The sequence below is a fragment of the Rhinoraja longicauda genome, chromosome 12, assembly GCF_053455715.1.
Source record: "Rhinoraja longicauda isolate Sanriku21f chromosome 12, sRhiLon1.1, whole genome shotgun sequence".
Taxonomy (NCBI): Eukaryota; Metazoa; Chordata; class Chondrichthyes; order Rajiformes; family Arhynchobatidae; genus Rhinoraja; species Rhinoraja longicauda.
In genome coordinates this window covers 23400911-23419433 of record NC_135964.1, presented here as the reverse complement: position 1 = coordinate 23419433, position 18523 = coordinate 23400911, and the positions used below count along the sequence as shown (strand labels likewise).

At 40.7% G+C, this 18523-nt stretch overlaps 1 protein-coding gene across 1 annotated transcript in view; it reads right to left on the bottom strand.

Moving 5' to 3' along the window:
* The window catches only part of LOC144598778 (uncharacterized), a 121314-nt gene extending 103628 nt beyond the window's left edge, over positions 1 to 17686 (bottom strand). Inside the window, exons 1-3 of the mRNA XM_078409181.1 lie at positions 17525 to 17686; positions 14973 to 15025; positions 12462 to 12516 (exon numbers count right to left, since the gene is read on the bottom strand). Of these exons, the coding sequence (XP_078265307.1) occupies positions 12462 to 12516; positions 14973 to 15025; positions 17525 to 17656 (240 nt within the window). The 5' untranslated portion in view covers positions 17657 to 17686. The remainder of the gene's footprint in view (positions 1 to 12461; positions 12517 to 14972; positions 15026 to 17524) is intronic.
* Positions 17687 to 18523: the final 837 nt, after the last annotated feature.

Sequence of the window (18523 nt, the reverse complement as noted above, 5' to 3'; positions counted from 1 at the left end):
TCTCTTATACCTGCATTAAGGAGGCAATTAAACACACCTGAGCAATTACAAACGCCTGTGAAGCCATGTGTCCCAAACATTATGGTGCCCTGAAATGCGGGGACCATGTATAAACATGGATGGTGATGTTTCACAGAGTGCTGGAGTAACTCAGTGGGTCAGGCATCATCTCCGGAGACATGAATAGGTGACGTTTCAGAGTGCTGGAGTAACTCAGTGGGTCAGGCAGCATCTCCAGAGAACATGGATAGGTGAAGTTTCACAGAGTGCTGGAGTAGCTCGGCGGCTCGGGCAGCGTCTCTGGAGAGCATGGATGGGTGGTGTTTCGCGGAGTGCTGGACTGGCTCGGCGGGTCGGGCAGCGTCTCTGGAGAGCATGGGTAGGTGATGTTTCACAGAGTGCTGGAGTGGCTCAGCAGGTCGGGCAGCGTCTCTGGGGACATGGATGAGTGGCATTTTGAGGAGTGCTGGAGTGGCTCGGCGGGTCGGGCAGCGTCTCTGGGGACATGGATGAGTGGCGTTTCGAGGAGTGCTGGAGTGGCACAGCGGGTCGGGCAGCGTCTCTGGAGAGCATGGGTGGGTGGCGTTTTCGTGGAGTGCTGGAGTTGCTCAGCGGGTCGGGTGGCATCTCTGGAGAGCATGGATGGGTGGCGTTTCAGAGTGCTGGAGTGGCTCAGTGGGTCGGGCGGCATCTCTGGAGGGCGTGGACGGGTGACGTTTCGGATCGGGACCCTTCTTCAGACATTTCTGTTGTTGCTCAGATGTGTCTTGACCCGAGGCATCGCCTGTCCAATGTCCTCCTGTGAGGCTGCCTGACCCGCTGGGTTGTTCTGGCGCTCTGTGGGGCATAGCCTGTCCATGTCCCCCTGAGGGGCTAACTGACTTGCCGAGTTACTCCAGCACTTTGTTTCTATCGTCTGTTTAAACCAGCATCTGCAGTTCCTTCCTACGGACATTCGTTTCAATTGCACTCTTCAGCCCGTTCTAAAATGCTTTATAGCCAAGGGTGTATTTCTCAGCTGTAGTAATAGCTGTATAGTAGCACCCCATTGTAAAGTACTTCACAGACCATCACCATACAGCAATGGAATACAGGGAAAATAATCTGTCTTTGTTTGTAAACCAGCATCCGCAGATCCTTGTTTCTTCAACATAAATTAAATTGGGAGATATTGCCGATAAATAATAGGTGACAATTCTGGTCTGGAGAAGGTTCTCGACCTGAAGCGCTGCCTATCCATGTCCTTCTGACCCCGATAACAGTCGTTGTGACAATAGACACCAAGCACAACGACTGTTACCAGATCTTTGCTAAGCGGAATACCGGACATGTTACTGTATTTTTCTCCTGGTATTGATGAAGATATTTCCCTAGATCATTATCAAAACGTATATGTATGAGGGGCCATATGAAGTTTATTTATGAATTAAATATTCATGACTATATGTGGCAGAGTTTTATATCACATTTTTGGTGTCCAAAATGGTTGTAAAACGATGAAAATTTGTCTATCATGAAAAACGCTTTTGACTTTTGGTCTTGAAGTTACCTAATTTATATCTGATATTTATAAGGTTTCGCGTGATGGGTAGATTTTTGTTAAGAAAAGTGTATTGGTGTAAAAACCCGAATAATAATCTCTCCAGTATTGTCAAAATACATGTATACAGTATTCTGTCATTAAGAAATAGCATGGAACATTTCATTACTAGCTTGAAAAATGCTTGAAAAATGCATGGGAAAATTTGCGTGAAGTCACATTTCTGTAAATCAGCCCCTGTTCTGAGTTAGTTTAACAATACAACTACGATACCTCCGGATGGATTGGAGTCATTGGCCAGCAACTAGAAAAGTGCCTATTGTGTCCTTCTCAGCCAATCGGTATGTATATTTCAGAGTGCATAACATAAATCCACACTCACATATATGGGTCAAAGCTGTTATTTCAAAAGGTTTGTAAATATATCATCTAAATGCTTCTTTCCGATTTTGGTTTTGGCAATTTAGCAAAAGATGCGTCCTCAGATAATATTATAATTTTGATGCTGCTGGCCCCTTGTAAACTTCACAAAGATGAGGAAAGTGTGTACATGGATCTTAATGTCTCGGGACCATCGTGAGAAAAAAAAAATCTCGGTCCAGTTTTCTGACAATGTTGCACTAAGGAAAGCTCTGGGAAAATGTGGCAACAGCATGAGTTGTCTCGCCATTTTCTACTTCGTGAGCAAGCTGCAACTTTGTCCAAACTGCCCTATTGAAACAAAGAAATCTTGACTCAGTCCTGTTCCTCAATTGATTACCTACAGCAGCAAATTTTCCTGGCATAATTAATGGACAGACATCTGTTGAGCCCTGATTAATTTTACAGCTATCTTTAACTGTTAAAATAAGGGATATTCTAGTTCTTGAGCAAAAATTAAACCACTGAAAGAACTCGTGGGTCAAGCAGCATCTGTGGAGGCAAAAAGGGAAGTGTCGACATTTTGTGTGGGGACGCTGCATCAAGACTCGCTCCAGATTCCAACATCAGTGTCTCCCTTTTCAGATTATTTTTTTGTTAGAACATATGAAAAAGGTGAAGATCACCTCTCTCTCCACCACATCTGATTCCAGAAGATTATGGACAATCTGTTCTTGTTCTCAATTCAATTATTCTAACTGTTCCCCATAACTCTCCACTCTCCACTCCTTTATGGGAAACATCTGGGTATAGGCCCAACCAGCTAAAAATATCTTCATAAATCAACCCCTTCATCCCCGGCATCAACCTTGTGAACTTTCTCTTCATTTAGACAATAGACAATAGACAATAGACAATAGACAATAGGTGCAGGAGTAGGCCATTCGGCCCTTCGAGCCAGCACCGCCATTCAATGTGATCATGGCTGATCATTCTCAATCAGAACCCCATTCCTGCTTTCTCCCCATACCCCCTGACTCCGCTATCCTTAAGAGCTCTATCTAGCTCTCTCTTGAATGTATTCAGAGAATTGGCCTCCAGTGCCTTCTGAGGCAGAGAATTCCACAGATTCACAACTCTCTGACTAAAAAAGTTTTTCCTCATCTCTGTTCTAAATGGCCTACCCCTTATTCTTAAACTGTGGCCCCTGGTTCTGGACTCCCCCAACATTGAGAACATGTTTCCTGCCTCTAACGTGTCCAACCCCTTAATAATCTTATACGTTTCGATAAGATCCCCTCTCATCCTTCTAAATTCCAGTGTATACAAGCCTAGTCGCTCCAGTCTTTCAATATATTACAGTCCCGCCATTCCGGGAATTAACCTAGTAAACCTACGCTGCACGCCCTCAATAGCAAGAATATCCTCCCTCAAATTTGGAGACCAAAACTGCACACAGTACTCCAGGTGCGGTCTCACTAGGGCCCTGTACAACTGCAGAAGGACCTCTTTGCTCCTATACTCAACACCTCTTGTTATGAAGGCCAACATTCCATTGGCTTTCTTCACTGCCTGCTGTACCTGCATGCTTCCTTTCAGTGACTGATGCACTAGGACACCCAGATCACGTTGTACGTCCTCTTTTCCTAACTTGACACCATTCAGATAATAATCTGCCTTCCTATTCTTACCACCAAAGTGGATAACCTCACACTTATCCACATTAAACTGCATCTGCCATGCATCCGCCCACTCACACAACCTGTCCAAGTCACCCTGCAACCTCATAGCATCTTCCTTTAAGGAGCTATATAGTTACAGTCTAGGTAGACTAGTGCCAAAACTGCAAACAGTACATCAAGTGTGGTCTCATCAACATACTTTACAGATGTAGTAAGTCAAATCCTAATTTCTATACCGTGCTGTCTGACCCGCTGTGTTTCTCCAGCATTTTGTGTCTATCTTCGGTTTAAACCAGCATCTGCAGTTCCTTCCCATACATAAGGAGGCAGTCTTGAAGTGCAGAAAGGTGGATAAATCCCTCAGGCCAGTTCTGATCCTACATTGATATTCAGGAACAGACAGGAAAATTTCCTCAGGAAATACTGTAACATGGTATGTGCAACTGGATTTAAGGGGTTCTCCAGAAAAACCTGTTCACATTGGTTGCCTGTTGTAACATTACACAAATAAAGTGCTCATGAGACAAATTATTCTGAAACACATTCTAAATTATTCTGTTGTTTAGTTTCTGAGGCTCTATGACAAGAAATTATTTAGTTTTTCAATTTTATTTTTCAAAGGTAGAGATAAAACTTCCTGTACTATTCCTTACTTAAAATATTGCAGAAACAAGGAACCACAGATGCTAGTTTACAAAAAAAGACACAAAGTGCTGGAGTAACTCAACGGGTCTGGATAACATGGATGGCGATGTTTTGGGTCGGGACTTTTCTTCAGACTGACTAAAATATTGCCTAGTTATATTATCTAGTATAATGTAATTTGTTCCAATATCTTCTTGTTAAGGTGGGGTCAACTAGTCAGAATTCCTAGTCCTAATATCTAACTAGAAACTCGTGGTTAAAAATGTACTTTTAAGGTAAAAAGCATAAATGAGTTTGGCTGCAATGCTATATTTAAAAAAAATTGGCATGTTACAACTCACAATCTGGGTTGATATAAGGAAGTACTGCTAACATGCAATAGTTTTGTTTATAGACATAGAAACTAACAATCAAATTATAAAAGCTTTCCATATACGACTTTTAAAATAGGCACTCAATTGCATTCACACATCAAAGTCCAATTATTGTTGGACTAAATCCAGAACATGCTCATTCCACCTCAAACCTTGGGTTTGATTTTTGTCTCCCCATGTATAATGATACAATTTGCTGACTGATATCATTAAATGTGGTTTTAGATGTCACGATAAAGAACCACTTCAACAACCAATTCTGTTTCTCACGTGGATAGTGAATATGCACGTTATCTTAGCATAAGGATATGACCTTGTTGTACTAGATTCAATAACATATCAAGTTATGCTGATATGTTGAAAACCTGCCAGAGCAAGATGCTCTGGTAAAATGGTGTCACTCCAAATATGAAGTCAGCATTACTGCTTGAACATGATTCAGTGATTGAAAACCTCAATTTCTGCAGGATTCTCTGTCAACATTTATTCATGGACTCAGAGACCCCAAAGTAATAATTTGTAAGTATACGTATCTTCCTCAAGAGTTGCATTCACTTAATCTTTGTTCTACTGCCATCTTGTTACCACTTCAAAATACTGACAGAATAAGGTCAAACTTTTATTTACTGATACCATTGCAGAGTTGGTTATCTTACCCAATGCATAGCCATTGACCCCAATATATATATATGGGGTAGAAAAATGTCTACACGATTCCTGCACCTGATCTTGTTTTGAATCTCACAATATAATTGCATATATGGTAAAATAATTATTGAATTTGACAATAAAACTATCCAATATAATAATCCAATATATCTTAGCACACTTTAGATAGTCCCTCTGTCCCTCCCTTCCCCTCCCCCTTCCCAGATCTCCCTCTATCTTCCTGTCTCCACCTATATCCTTCCTTTGTCCCGCCCCCCTGACATCAGTCTGAAGAAGGGTCTCGACCCGAAACGTCACCCATTCCTTCTCTCCCGAGATGCTGCCTGACCTGCTGAGTTACTCCAGCATTTTGTGAATAAATCGATTTGTACCAGCATCTGCAGTTATTTTCTTATATCTTAGCACACTGTTCAGCTTTCCACAAGTAGTATTGTTCTGGTATCACAAGTTTACATGCAGGCATATAGGCACTTGCAACTACCCCCGCTATCTCACGCCTGTGTTAAAGGTCCACTCTGGCCATTTGTGGGCATGCACAACCTACCTGACCAATTTCAGCAACTACATTTCGAGTTGGGTCACTTCACCTCATCAGTTCTGTCCCATTCATATAATAGACAAATTTTGGAACTTGATCTAGGTTTACGTTTACAGTTTTTCATAATATAGCCATGGCCTCCTAATCTTGCAATATGTGATCTTGTGATTCCTGACTATGTTGCTGCCTTGACTCTCATTGAAACTCTGATCACAACCACCTCACTTATCCAATCTCTTTGCCTCTTTAAATCTGTATTCAAACTTTTCTCACAGGAAATTTTCTTCTTGATTGCTAAGCTGCCTTTACTTTTTTTTCAAAACATGAAATTGAAACTAGAAGTTTCTTCATACTTAAATTTTGGAACCGAGACATTTTCAACTCAGACTTCAGCCTTAAAATGTGCTCTAATTGCTCGCCATTGAAATGTAAAGTACCAAGAAACCAGTAAAAATCAGTTTGCAAATCTTTGAAAGGGAGACATCAGTGACACCGGTCAGATCCATTATTAATTCATTAATTATAACGGCTCTGATAATTTATTGATTTACTGCGCCAATGTCTTTTTGTAATTTTTAAAGATATCTTCACATTTAATAATTTACCAGACACCTGCTGCTTTATGAATGTATTAAATTATTTTTTATATGGCATTATCCAAATTAATTCATTCACTGATGCCTGGCAAGTGTGCTTCAATTTCATTAAGATGTATATGATTTATAAGACCATATGATCATAAGATATAAGTCCAGAATCAAACCATTCAGCTCATCAAGCCTATTCGCCATTCGATTATGGCTAATCTATTTTTCCCTCTCAACCACATTCTCCTGCCTTCTCCTTGTAACCTTAGACACCCTTTCTAATCAAAAACCTGTCAAAATACCCAATGACTGGCCTCCACGGCCATCTGTGACAATGAATTCCACAGATTTACCAGCCTCTGGCTAAGAAATCCCTCCTCATCTCCATTCTAAAGGTACGTCCCTTATTCTGAAGCTATGTTCTCATCGTTCTAAATCCAGTGAGTACAGACCCAGAGCCATCAAATGCTCCTCATATGTTAACCCAATCATCCAGCTAAATTGCCTCTGGACCCTCTCCAATGCCAGCATATCCTTCTTCAGATATGGGGCCCAAAACTGCTCACAATGTTCTAAATGTGGCCTCACCAGCACCTTATAAAGCATCATCCTTGCTTTTATATTTGAAGAGCAATATATTTAAATAGGACTTTCCAATCAGAAATAGGACATTTGGGGTCTATTCAGCAGTATCAGGTTGTTGTTATTTAAATACTCTAATTACCTAGTTTATTTTGTTAATTGTTAATCACAAGCAGAATTTTTTTAAACACTACTTAAAGGCAATTAAGTTTTTCAATAATGAATAGGCCTTTCAAGTAGCAAGTCATCGAGTTAAACAAAACTAAATCAGTATTAAAAGGCTACTGTTTAATTCTGCATCTCCCAGCTGCCCAGTTCATTTTCCCTCATACAATCTGATTTCTCTTCCAGTTAATTTTGGTGAATTTGCACACCTCCACGGTTGAGGTGCACACGAACTAACTTTCCTGCACATGGTTCCTGCTGAGCATCAAGTACCCTTTTACACCAAACCTGAACTAATGGGATTTTATTCTTGCCACATTCCCATAAGAGATACCCCCCACCAACCCATCACCCTCCACCAAATTCCACCACTCATCAACAGACCAGGAGCAATTTATCTTGGATCAATTAACTTACGTTGCACGTCTTTGGAACATGGTAGTAAACCTGATCAGTTACACGGAGAACATGCAAATGCCACATGAGAGGCCATTCCATAACTAAAATCACACAATACCCAAGGGAGTCCCTGTATTGTCATTTACCTGTGGCTAAAAGTGATCCTAATTTTTTTTGTTGCGAATTCTAAGGTCTCCTCAGTAAGGCTATATCTATTTAAATCTTTTACAGACAGTATTCCTTCTTTGGAGCAAAAGCTCAGTGCTTTTTATATCACAAGACATGGGTCAGTTACACACTCCCATACACTTGGACTACAGGGTTCTTCTGATATTCTAAAAAATTCTATCTTCTTTAATCCCATTCTTGAACATCCACACAAATATATCCCATGACTCAAAGATCCAGGTCATAATTGTCTTTAAACAGAAGTAATGTCCTGTTCCTGCATGCACTTCATTCCAAATTTCACACTTTTAGATTAATCACCCAACAGCAGAAAAATATATCATTGTTTTTCTTCCTCCTGTCTAATACAATGAGAAACAAATCCCCTTGTCCTCTAATTTCAGGATGGATAATGTATAGAGTTAGACAAAAATATTATTTTAATCAATCAATCGTTCTCAATCAGTAATGGTAACATTGTACAATGCACATCAAAGTCTTTATGGCATCATAACCTTTGGATGGGCACAAACTCACTCTATAAAGCATGTATAGATACATAGCATGTAGCAGGCAAAACCATTTTTCACATCTGAAATATGAAAGTGGAAGATCATATGTTCCATTCATTTATAAAAATCTTCAGACCATACAATGTCACTGACTCAAAGTACTCACAAGTTTCTGTTTCCGCTACCTTCATCAGAAATCCATTCCATGTGTTGAACATTCTATGTCACAAAAGTTCTCCTTCACACATCTGTCCTAAATTTGCTTTCCACCAGTTTGAACCTGCAACCCTTTGACCTGCTGTTTAATTTGAAACCATACTCCAAATTTGTCTTTCCCATACTGTGCTCCACCAGATTTCTTCTCATCACCTTTGAAAGCTAAACACTACGTTATTTTTATCTCTCCGTATAATTCAATCTTCTGACATTAGTGATCAGCCTTGTGGTTCTTTGTGCTTCAGGGATACGATTGTTTTATTGATTGAAATATAATATAAATCAGATATGTCAGGTCACAAAGAACTCCAGATGCAAATGCCAGACGTTTGAATCTTTCTTTATGGAATGCAATTATAAACATTTAAAATGGAGCCAGTTACAAATTCCTGGTACCAGATACATAGAAACATAGAAAATAGGTGCAGTGGTAGGCCATTCGGCCCTTCGAGCCTGCACCGCCATTCAATATGATCATGGCTGATCATCCAGCTCAGTAGCCTGTACCTGCCTTCTCTCCATACCCCCTGATCCCTTTAGCAAAAAGGGCCACATCTAACTCCCTCTTAAATATAGCCAATGAACTGGCCTCAACTACCTTCTGTGGCAGAGAATTCCACAGACTCACCACTCTCTGTGTGAAGAAATGTTTTCTCATCTCGGTCCTAAAAGACTTCCCCCTTATCCTTAAGCTGTGACCCATGGTTCTGGACTCCCCCAACATCGGGAACAATCTTCCCGCATCTAGCCTCTCCAACCCCTTAAGAATTTTATATGTTTCTATAAGATCCCCCCTCAGTCTTCTAAATTCCAGCGAGTACAAGCCCAGTCTATCCAGTCTTTCCTCATATGCAAGTCCCGCCATCCCAGGGATTAATCTGGTGAACCTTCTCTGTACTCCCTCTAAGGCAAGAACGTCTTTCCTCAGGTTAGGAGACCAAAACTGCACACAATACTCCAGGTGCGGTCTCACCAAACCCCTGTACAACTGCAGCAGAACCTCCCTGCTCCTAAACTCAAATCCTCTTGCTATGAATGCCAACATACCATTCGCTTTCTTCACTGCCTGCTGCACCTGCATGCTTGCTTTCAATGACTGGTGTACCATGACACCCAGGTCACGTTGCATCTCCCCTTCTCCCAATCGGTCACCATTCAGGTAATACTCTGCTTTCCTGTTCTTGCCGCCAAAGTGGATAACCTCACATTTATCCACATTATATTGCATCTGCCACGCATTTGCCCACTCGCCTAATCTATCCAAGTCACTCTGCAGCCTCCTAGCATCCTCCTCGCAGCTAACACTGCCACCCAGCTTCGTGTCATCCGCAAACTTAGAGATGTTGCATTCAATTCCCTCGTCCAAATCATTAATATACACTGTAAATAACTGGGGTCCCACCACTTCCCGACTAACCTGGATTTCCCTCAGTTGCTCCATCTCATTAGACCACCGGTCCCCCGCTATTTCCCCCGCTACCTGGATGTCTCTATGATAAGCTGGTTCCACATCTGTAAATTCACTGATCAATATTTGGTCTTATGATGGCATGGTAAGCTGTTCACAATGGTGAAAGACAGGATTCTGTCTCCTATCTCTTGAAGGCTGAACGCAAGAAAATAAGAATAGGAGGTGGCCACTTGGCCTTTTAGGTCTGCTCTACCACTTGGAATGATCATCTCATATTCACCTAATATTCACCTCATCTCATATTCACCTAATGCCTCTGTTGTGCTAGGGATTGACCTCAAAACAACAAAACTTTTTTTTAAACCTTTGATTGCCATTCAGAAATAAATCACCAACAAGATTTTCTGTTTACCTTTGGGATTTATCTTATATTCCAACACATATGAGGGCCTTTTTCATCCCAGTCAGTCCCTCTTATCCCCACTTCTATTGGACAGAAAACACAAAACCTTGAAAACAAGGGCCACCAGAATTAAGAACAGCTTCTTCCCCTCTGTTTCAGGCTTCTGAATGGTCCTCCCATAAGCTAGGGTGTAGTCCTGATCTTCCAACTCATTTCATTGCACAGTGGAATTTTTCTCTAAAATGGTAAAATTATGATGCTGCAAAACTACATGTAGAAACAAACAGATGCTGGTTTACAAAACAAAGACACAAAAGGCTGGAGTAACTCAGCGGGTCAGGCAGCATCCCTGAAGAACATGGATAGGTGACATTTCGGGTGGTGACCGTTCAGACTCAAAACTACATTTGCACTCTGGCATTTTTCTCTCTGTACTTGTGTATGGCTTGATTGTATTTGTGTACAAAATCAAAAGCCTTTTACTATATTTCAATACACATGACAGTAATAAACCAATACCAAAAGCAAAATTCTTCATATCCTGGAAATCTGAAATTAAAACAGCTGAATAAACCCAGCAAGCTGTTCAGCATTTTCTGCAAGACAGGAAGTTGCTTTAAATCAATGAACTTTCATGCAAACTTGAACAATTAAATTGTATCAATTAATGGTGGAGGGGAGAGAAGATTCAGACTGAATAGAAGGCTTGTTATAGGGTAAACAGGAACAAGTGGTTATTTCCAACAGCAGCTTTCAGAAAGGTTGGGGGTGTGGGAATTGGAATTATAATTGGAATTTGTTATCTGTAAGCAGTTAATTCCAAAGGATATAAAGTGCCCAATCAAAAATGAAATACTATTTCCTCATTGAAAGCCAAGGCCGAAAATCAGACTATGTACGGGGCAGATAATTGCGTCAGGTGTACCAGACTGCATGGGAATGGTTCCAAAAAACAGTCACCTAATAAATGTATAGTCTTTCCAAGATAAAACTGACCGGATTGTGAAAAGTGAATAAATAAGCTATTTTGAAGAGAGTGCAAGTAAATTGCTTGGTTTGTCTAGACGATTGCTTGGGGCTCTACACAGGTGGAAGGGAGATTAGGGTGAAGAGCACCAAGGTCTTCAGAAATATTGGAACTCAGGATGGGGTAGTGGGGGAGATGTGTTTGCTGGCAGCATTAAAGTGACCGTATTAGATAATTAAGCCTATTTAACTTCCCTGTGTAATTCCAATGACGAACTAAAGCTGAAGTGATTGGCTTTAAAAACCACAAACGTCATCTTCAATGGCTGGCATGAACCCAGCCGGTAGATAATTTTCCTTTGGATTTGCATTGACTTAGAAATGTTACTAGCTTGATGGTAAACCTAGTTGAAGTATAAGAACAATTTCCCCAGGCACCCACTAAATCTCTCAGGCTGTTTCACTATTTTCTTTGAGTTCCTCATTCTCAGCAGTTCCTTAAGATTCTCACTCTCTGCTGAATTATGCTTTAGGTCTTCAATGTTGGCCTATAAAATATGTTTGATACTCCTTCCCTTCCTATACTGATATCTATTTTGTCTTTAAGGAATCCACCAAATATTTTTACTAATTTATTCCTTTTTAAATTTTGAATGACATGATTTAAAATGTTTTTAAAATGTTCAAGGTAAACTATAATGTAACATTAAAAAATCCACAATTCTTTAATCTGATCATTTATGACACATACCTTCTTTCTATTGCATTTCTACCCAAGACGCAAACAAAATAATTTAAATCAAAAGGACATTAAGTGCTGGAGAAACTCAGCAGGTCAGGCAGCATCTCTGGAGTACATGGATAGGTGATGCTTTGGGTCGGCTGAGTTACTCCAGCACTTTGTGTCCAGCATTTGCAGTAAATGCAGTAAACCAGCATTTGCAGTTCCTTGTTTTTCTGAAAATTGGAATTGGTTCTTTTTGTATCAAACTAACATTGCTGGCAGCAAAATAGATAAGGAGATTAATGAAATGTCCCTTTATTAATATCTCCACCTACATGTTTTGTTTATGAATACTTCACATTCATCATTGATGTCTGTATTTGGTAACCATGAACAAGGAAGATTGCAGAGGAGAAAACAATAATGAATGTTAAATATCCAACGACATAACAGTATTTAGAGATTGTGTTTGGCAGAACATATTAATAACAAAACATCCTAAATTTTGTGTTTTTTTTACCTGGGCCAAAGAGTTGTACTTCCGAAATAACCATATCACAAGCAGCATAAAAAAGCTAAATAAAAACAAAACAGTGTTTAGTACACATTCTCCATGAGGATTAATGAAATCTCTGATCTTCGCATCACAAGAATTCACTAATCTTATCCAGCATGTGGCTGAGTGGGACAGATTATAAAGGTACTTGGTTTAATACCTTTAAGTGCCATAATCTCAAGAGCCACAAATGTGGTATTGTGTGTGAACTCAATACCTTGACTTAGGCAGGGAATGTCTGGAAGAAATGCAGGGAGCTGCATCAACCATATAAATTGTCTTTTTTTCCCCCCACATAAATGTCTCTCGTTCACATAAATGTGTCTCCATTTTGCAACTGCCTCATAATAGAGTTATAGGTGTATTCAGCACAGGAACAGGCCATATAGCCCATTACACCCATACTAAATATTTTGCATATCTACACTAATCCCATTTGCCCGCACTAAATTAGTATCCCTTCGGTATCTTCCCATTTAAGAGCCTATCTAAATGTCTCCAGTGCGTGATTGTATCCCATTCCCACATCTCCTCTAGCCGCAAGTTCTCGATATCAATTAATCTGTATAAAAAAAAGTTTCCTTCAAATCTATATTATTATTATATATCACTAAAACTCTCATCTTATTTGTTCCCGTTTTTTTGTTTGTCCTTGTCCCGTATGTTTCTTTGTGCGGTTTTCATCTGGAAAAAAACATTACACGATAGCGCGACAATTTTAGGCCCACCCTACTCACCATTCTCCCGCTGTCTGAATAAATCGATTTTTCTTACATTTTAAAAACAATTTCCCAAATAAACTTTAATAAATGCGCTCCCCCCTCCCCCCGGGAGGACCAGTCGGAGGACCAGCGCCCGTCCCGGCCTGCCCCGTGCCTGACCTTCCTCGCGTGGTGCTGCGTAGCGGCAGAGGGTCCAACAGGGTCCAACAGGATGGCCGTCGCCGCCGTTCGCTGCCGACCGCTGCAGGAGACATTTCTGGCCCACAGCTCACTCTGCCCGACGCGAAGGAGGCCCGGGGCCGACGTGAGTGGCTCCCTCTACCCTTCCCTGTATCCCCTCGCCTGCCCACGGTCCCGGGAGATGTTCCCTGCCCACCAACGGGTCCACAGATCGGTAGGGTTGCTGGGCCCAGAACGGCCCTGTGGGACACCCCAGGGAACGGCCCCGCCTGCCACTGGGACCCGCCAATGGCCCGGGGGACGCTCCCCACCCGCCAACAGGTCCACAGAACGGTAGGGTTGCTGGAGAGGTTTCCACCCAACGGGTGTTGCCACGTTGCACACCTCTAGTCTCCTTTAAAAGTTTTCCCTCTCCCTTAAACCTATGCTCTCTGTTTGTTCATGCTTTACCTATGTCTCCTATAACCTTAACAAAACTAATGTCCTCCAATCCAGGCAACATCCTATGAATGTCCTCTGCACTCACTCCAGCGGGACCACATTCCTCCTATGGTGCGGCGGCCGGGACTGCACACGATAATTCAGTGCAATGCAATCAGTATTTTGTAAATTTTCAATATAATGTGCTAACCCATGAAGGCAATCATGGCATATGCTTTCTTCATAACTATATCTACCTGTGTTGCCACTTTCTGAGAATATTCCTTAGCGTCCTATAATTTACTGTACGTCCTACTCTTTTCTGGCTTCCAAAAATGCATCAGCTTCCACTTGTTGGGATTACATTCCATCTGTCAATGTTCTGCCCAACTTTAAACCTGATCTACATCCTGCTGTAGCCTTAAGCAACCTTCCTCAATCTCCACAACCCCACCAATGTTCATATCATCTACAAACTTACTATTAATTCCTCCTATATTTGCATCTTGTTAATATATCGATTACAACATCAAGCGTCCCAGCACCAATCCTTATGGTACACTACTGGTCACAACTTCCAAGCAGAAAAGCAACCTTCCACTACCATCTTCTTGATTCTATCACCAAGTCTATTTTGGATCCAATTAGCCAGCTCATCCTGGATTCCATGGAACCTAGGTTCCTAAACCTTCTGGACCCACCTACCATGTGGAACCTTGCCAAATGCCTCAATAAAGTACAAACATTTACAAGATTTACAAGACAACATTTACTTCCCCGCCTTCTTCAATCTTAGTTACCTCCTCAAGAATCTCACATTAGTGTAAATAGACTTTCCACACAAGCTATAATCTTAACCAATAGGTCCACATGAGACCCAAAGTCAGTTAAAGATGATCATACTGGGACCTAGCTTAAACAAAGTAACTCACCAAACCAGTAATCTAATACAGGAACCTTCTGCTGTGGACCATGAAGCCATCCATGAAATAAAGTAATTTCAAGGGAATATCTTCATATCAATAATTTATCAATACTAGGTGTAATGGAGGATTTTGTTTCTCTGCACATATGATACATAGATAGTACAATGATCAAAATATAGGATGCAAATTTTGTGCAATGAAAAATAATGAAATGAAACAAAACTTACCACCCAATGAGAGAGAAAGCAGCAGAGGCCCGCTTTACTGCAATGATGATGACCTGCAGGTAAATAGGACTTTTATTAGGGTTTCCTCCTTTTGACATCTCAGTGTGATATACAATCATCCATCATATATTGAGAAACAGTATTTTTAATCTTTCCTTTTAAAAAAAGACTAACCTCAAAGTATGAAAACGAAATTCATATCTACCAAATTCCATCTTTTAAAAATTCAGGGGAGAGAAATTGGCCAAACCAAGTCGGGTTATTGTCATATGCACAACTACTGCAAGGTACAGATACAATAGAAAACTTGCTTGCAATAGCTTCACTTGCACTTAGACTCAGACAACATAGACACATTCACTAAGAACGACAGAAAATGGATGCTGCCTGACCTACTGAATTACTTCAACACTTTGTGTGGTTTTTCGTAAAAACCAACATCTGCAGTTTCTTGTGTCTACATAAATTATACATTTAGCCATTGGAGCCTAATTGGATGCTTCAAAAGGATATGGAGCAGCTGAGTGAGAGGTGAGAACATGGCAGAGGAATATAACGTGAAAAACGTGAGCCCATCCACTTTGGTGTGTATGATTTTTAAAAGTGTTTGCTACATGGAGCAAGATTGTGCAGTGTATGTTCAAAGAGATCTAAATTTGCTTGAATGCAAGTCCCTGAAGGCCAACATGCAATTTCAATAAAATTTCCTTACTAGCGGATTCAAATCCTTTCGTTGGGTTTCAATGGTCTGATGATATTTTATTGTTACATATACATAGGTATAGTGAAGTTCTTTTTTTGCATACAGTTCGGTAACAATCTTACTATATATAGGCACAATCATATATTTAAGTACAAGAATATAATATTTCATCAGCCAGAACAGAAAATAATAGATTTCTGGGTATTAAGGGAATCAACGGATATGTGACCAGTGCTGGAAGCTGATACTGAGGTAGATGATCAATCATAGGCTTAATGAATTGCACCACATCTTGAATAGCCATATGGCCTCTTCCTGCTCCTATTTCTTTATGTCATACTATTGCAATACTTCCTCTATGTTATCAGGTTTCCATATATGCATAATGACACAAAGGCAATCAGCAGTAAGAACTATAACTAAATTTCGCAACGTAAAGAGGAAGGTTAAGGAAATTCATAATTTCATCACCACCCTGTGACAAACTCTGTTCCCAGGCACAACACTGGCCCACACCCTGGCAACAATGCGAAACTGAACAAAATTGTACATAACCTTAGTGGTACATTTGACCTTAAACAAGCTTCACACCTCGTATCTGTGTCATCTCAAATACTGCCTAGTTCCACCAAGGTAGCAGCGGCTGCAAAATAAGGAACCGCAGATGCTGGTTTACAAAAGAAAGACACTACGTGCTGGGGTAACTCAGCGGTTCAGGCAGCAACACTGGACAACATTGATGGGTGACCTTTCTTCTGAAGGAGGGCCATGACCCGAAATGTCATCTATCCATGTTCTCCAGAAATGATGCCTGACCCACTGAGTTACTCCAGCACTTTGTGTCTTTTTTTTAAAGCCTTAGCTGATTCTTCCCTTGTTTCAGCTCATGTTGCTAAAACCCTCTGAACTTTAGATTTGACTGGTTGGCCTATCTTGGTGTATGCTCCATAAATTTCTGCCATACAAAACTCTGCTGCACATGTGAAAATGATGCAGGGTCTCGAACCAAACGATCAACCACTCCTCAACCTCCACAGATGCTGCCTTATCCACTGAGCTCCTCCAGCAGTTTGTTATTTTTGCTCAAGAATACAAAATTTGCAGTCTCTCATGTTGCTGAGAAATGAGGATTGATGCTTTCCACCCCTTCTATCAAGTCTCTTGGCTGTCAGCTCATTACTGCAGCAGTTTTGACTCTTTAAGAAAAGACAGATAATATTTGGCTAATTTATGTTTCAGCCCAGGTAATGTGGGCCCTCATCATCAGGTCATCCCTACTCAATATCTTAAAATAAGGTATCAACATTTTAGGGATGATAACATATAACAGAACAGATAAGGCGGAGTACGCCAATTATTTTATATTACTTGTAGACTCAAATGATTGTACAGGAATACATTAAGACAACAAAATGCACGTGACTAAAATGAACTTTTAATTGGCCAAGTAGAATCATATTTGCAATTACACCCCAAAGCAAGAAATAAAATTCACGACCAAAGGCCTCCATCTCGACCTACTAATGCCAGCATTTAATCACGAGTTGGTGATCAGATAACAAGTAACGGTAAATGCCTAGAATTGTGTTGATCTGAGAATATTAAATAAATATCAATTTAAATTATTACTTATTTCACAACGCACACTGCAAAATAGTTTTCACCAGTGACAACGCAAATTCTTTATAAAGCCTCAATACTCAAGGAATGCTTGAAGTGAGCTGTGCAATAATTTATTTCGTGCTATTTTGAACTGTTTAGCCCGGGCCTGCTGCTCAGGCTGCGGGAAGCGGTCAGATCAACGTGCTCTCCGCAGCCTGACAACAACACGGGGTCAGGTTATACTCACGCATTTGTAATCCTCCGAGTCGGAATTAAACATAGTGCAGCGGAAACTGGGCACGTCGGTGAAGTTGTTGGCGGTACTGGTGATTTGCAGAGACTCATTCTCCATGGTAACTGGGCTCGCAGAAGCTGCCATTGCCGCCGCCGCCGCCGCCGCTACCACAGGAACAATGTTACGGCATCCGCCCTGGGACCAACCAGTCGGCTTGGGCCCGGGTTCCAGCTCCCACACTCCTCGCGCAAACATGATTCAAACTCCCTGGCTCCCGCACACGAGAAATAAAACGCTCCTACATCTATAACTGAGTGGCAACGTTTTTGTAATCTTTTCCAACACACCAGCAATCCCACTTTGCTTTCATCAGTATTATTTCAAGTAATACTGCTTCAGGAAGAAACAGCAAGGCTTCGTGGAGAAACAGACACAAACAGCAAAGGTTGTTCAAACTAGCTTTCTGTATCAGAAAACTGGAAACATTTTGAAACAAAAACTTTAATGAGGAAAAATATATTTGATTTCTAAAATTCTATAGCTAAGTGGATCAATCACAAAATTCATATATTTTTCAAAATAGTTTTTTACTGGGAATAGTTAAATTTCACTGGGAAACATTTTGTGTTCATTACTTTTGGACGTTTTGCAAGGAAATTTTATGTATGATGTCTAGAATTTTTCTAATTACTTAAAATTCTTCTTGCAACTATCAAATTGAACAAATATGTTTGAAATAAATAAACTCTTTACTAACCTATAGTTTGTGTGACCTTGGCCTTTCGAAAAACTGGAATTTACAGCACCTGTCAGTTTAGAAATTGGCAAAAGTGCCTCCCATCATTAGGTATCAATTAGCCTTAAGAAATCCTTAAAGAGACAAGCCAGAATAAACAGGGTTCCCTTTTAGTAGAAAAACACTGCAATCAGGCTGCAGATTCCATCAAGCTGCATGGGGGTTTCTGTCAAGTAATGTAAACACAATCGAGCTGTGACATAGATCAAAATATT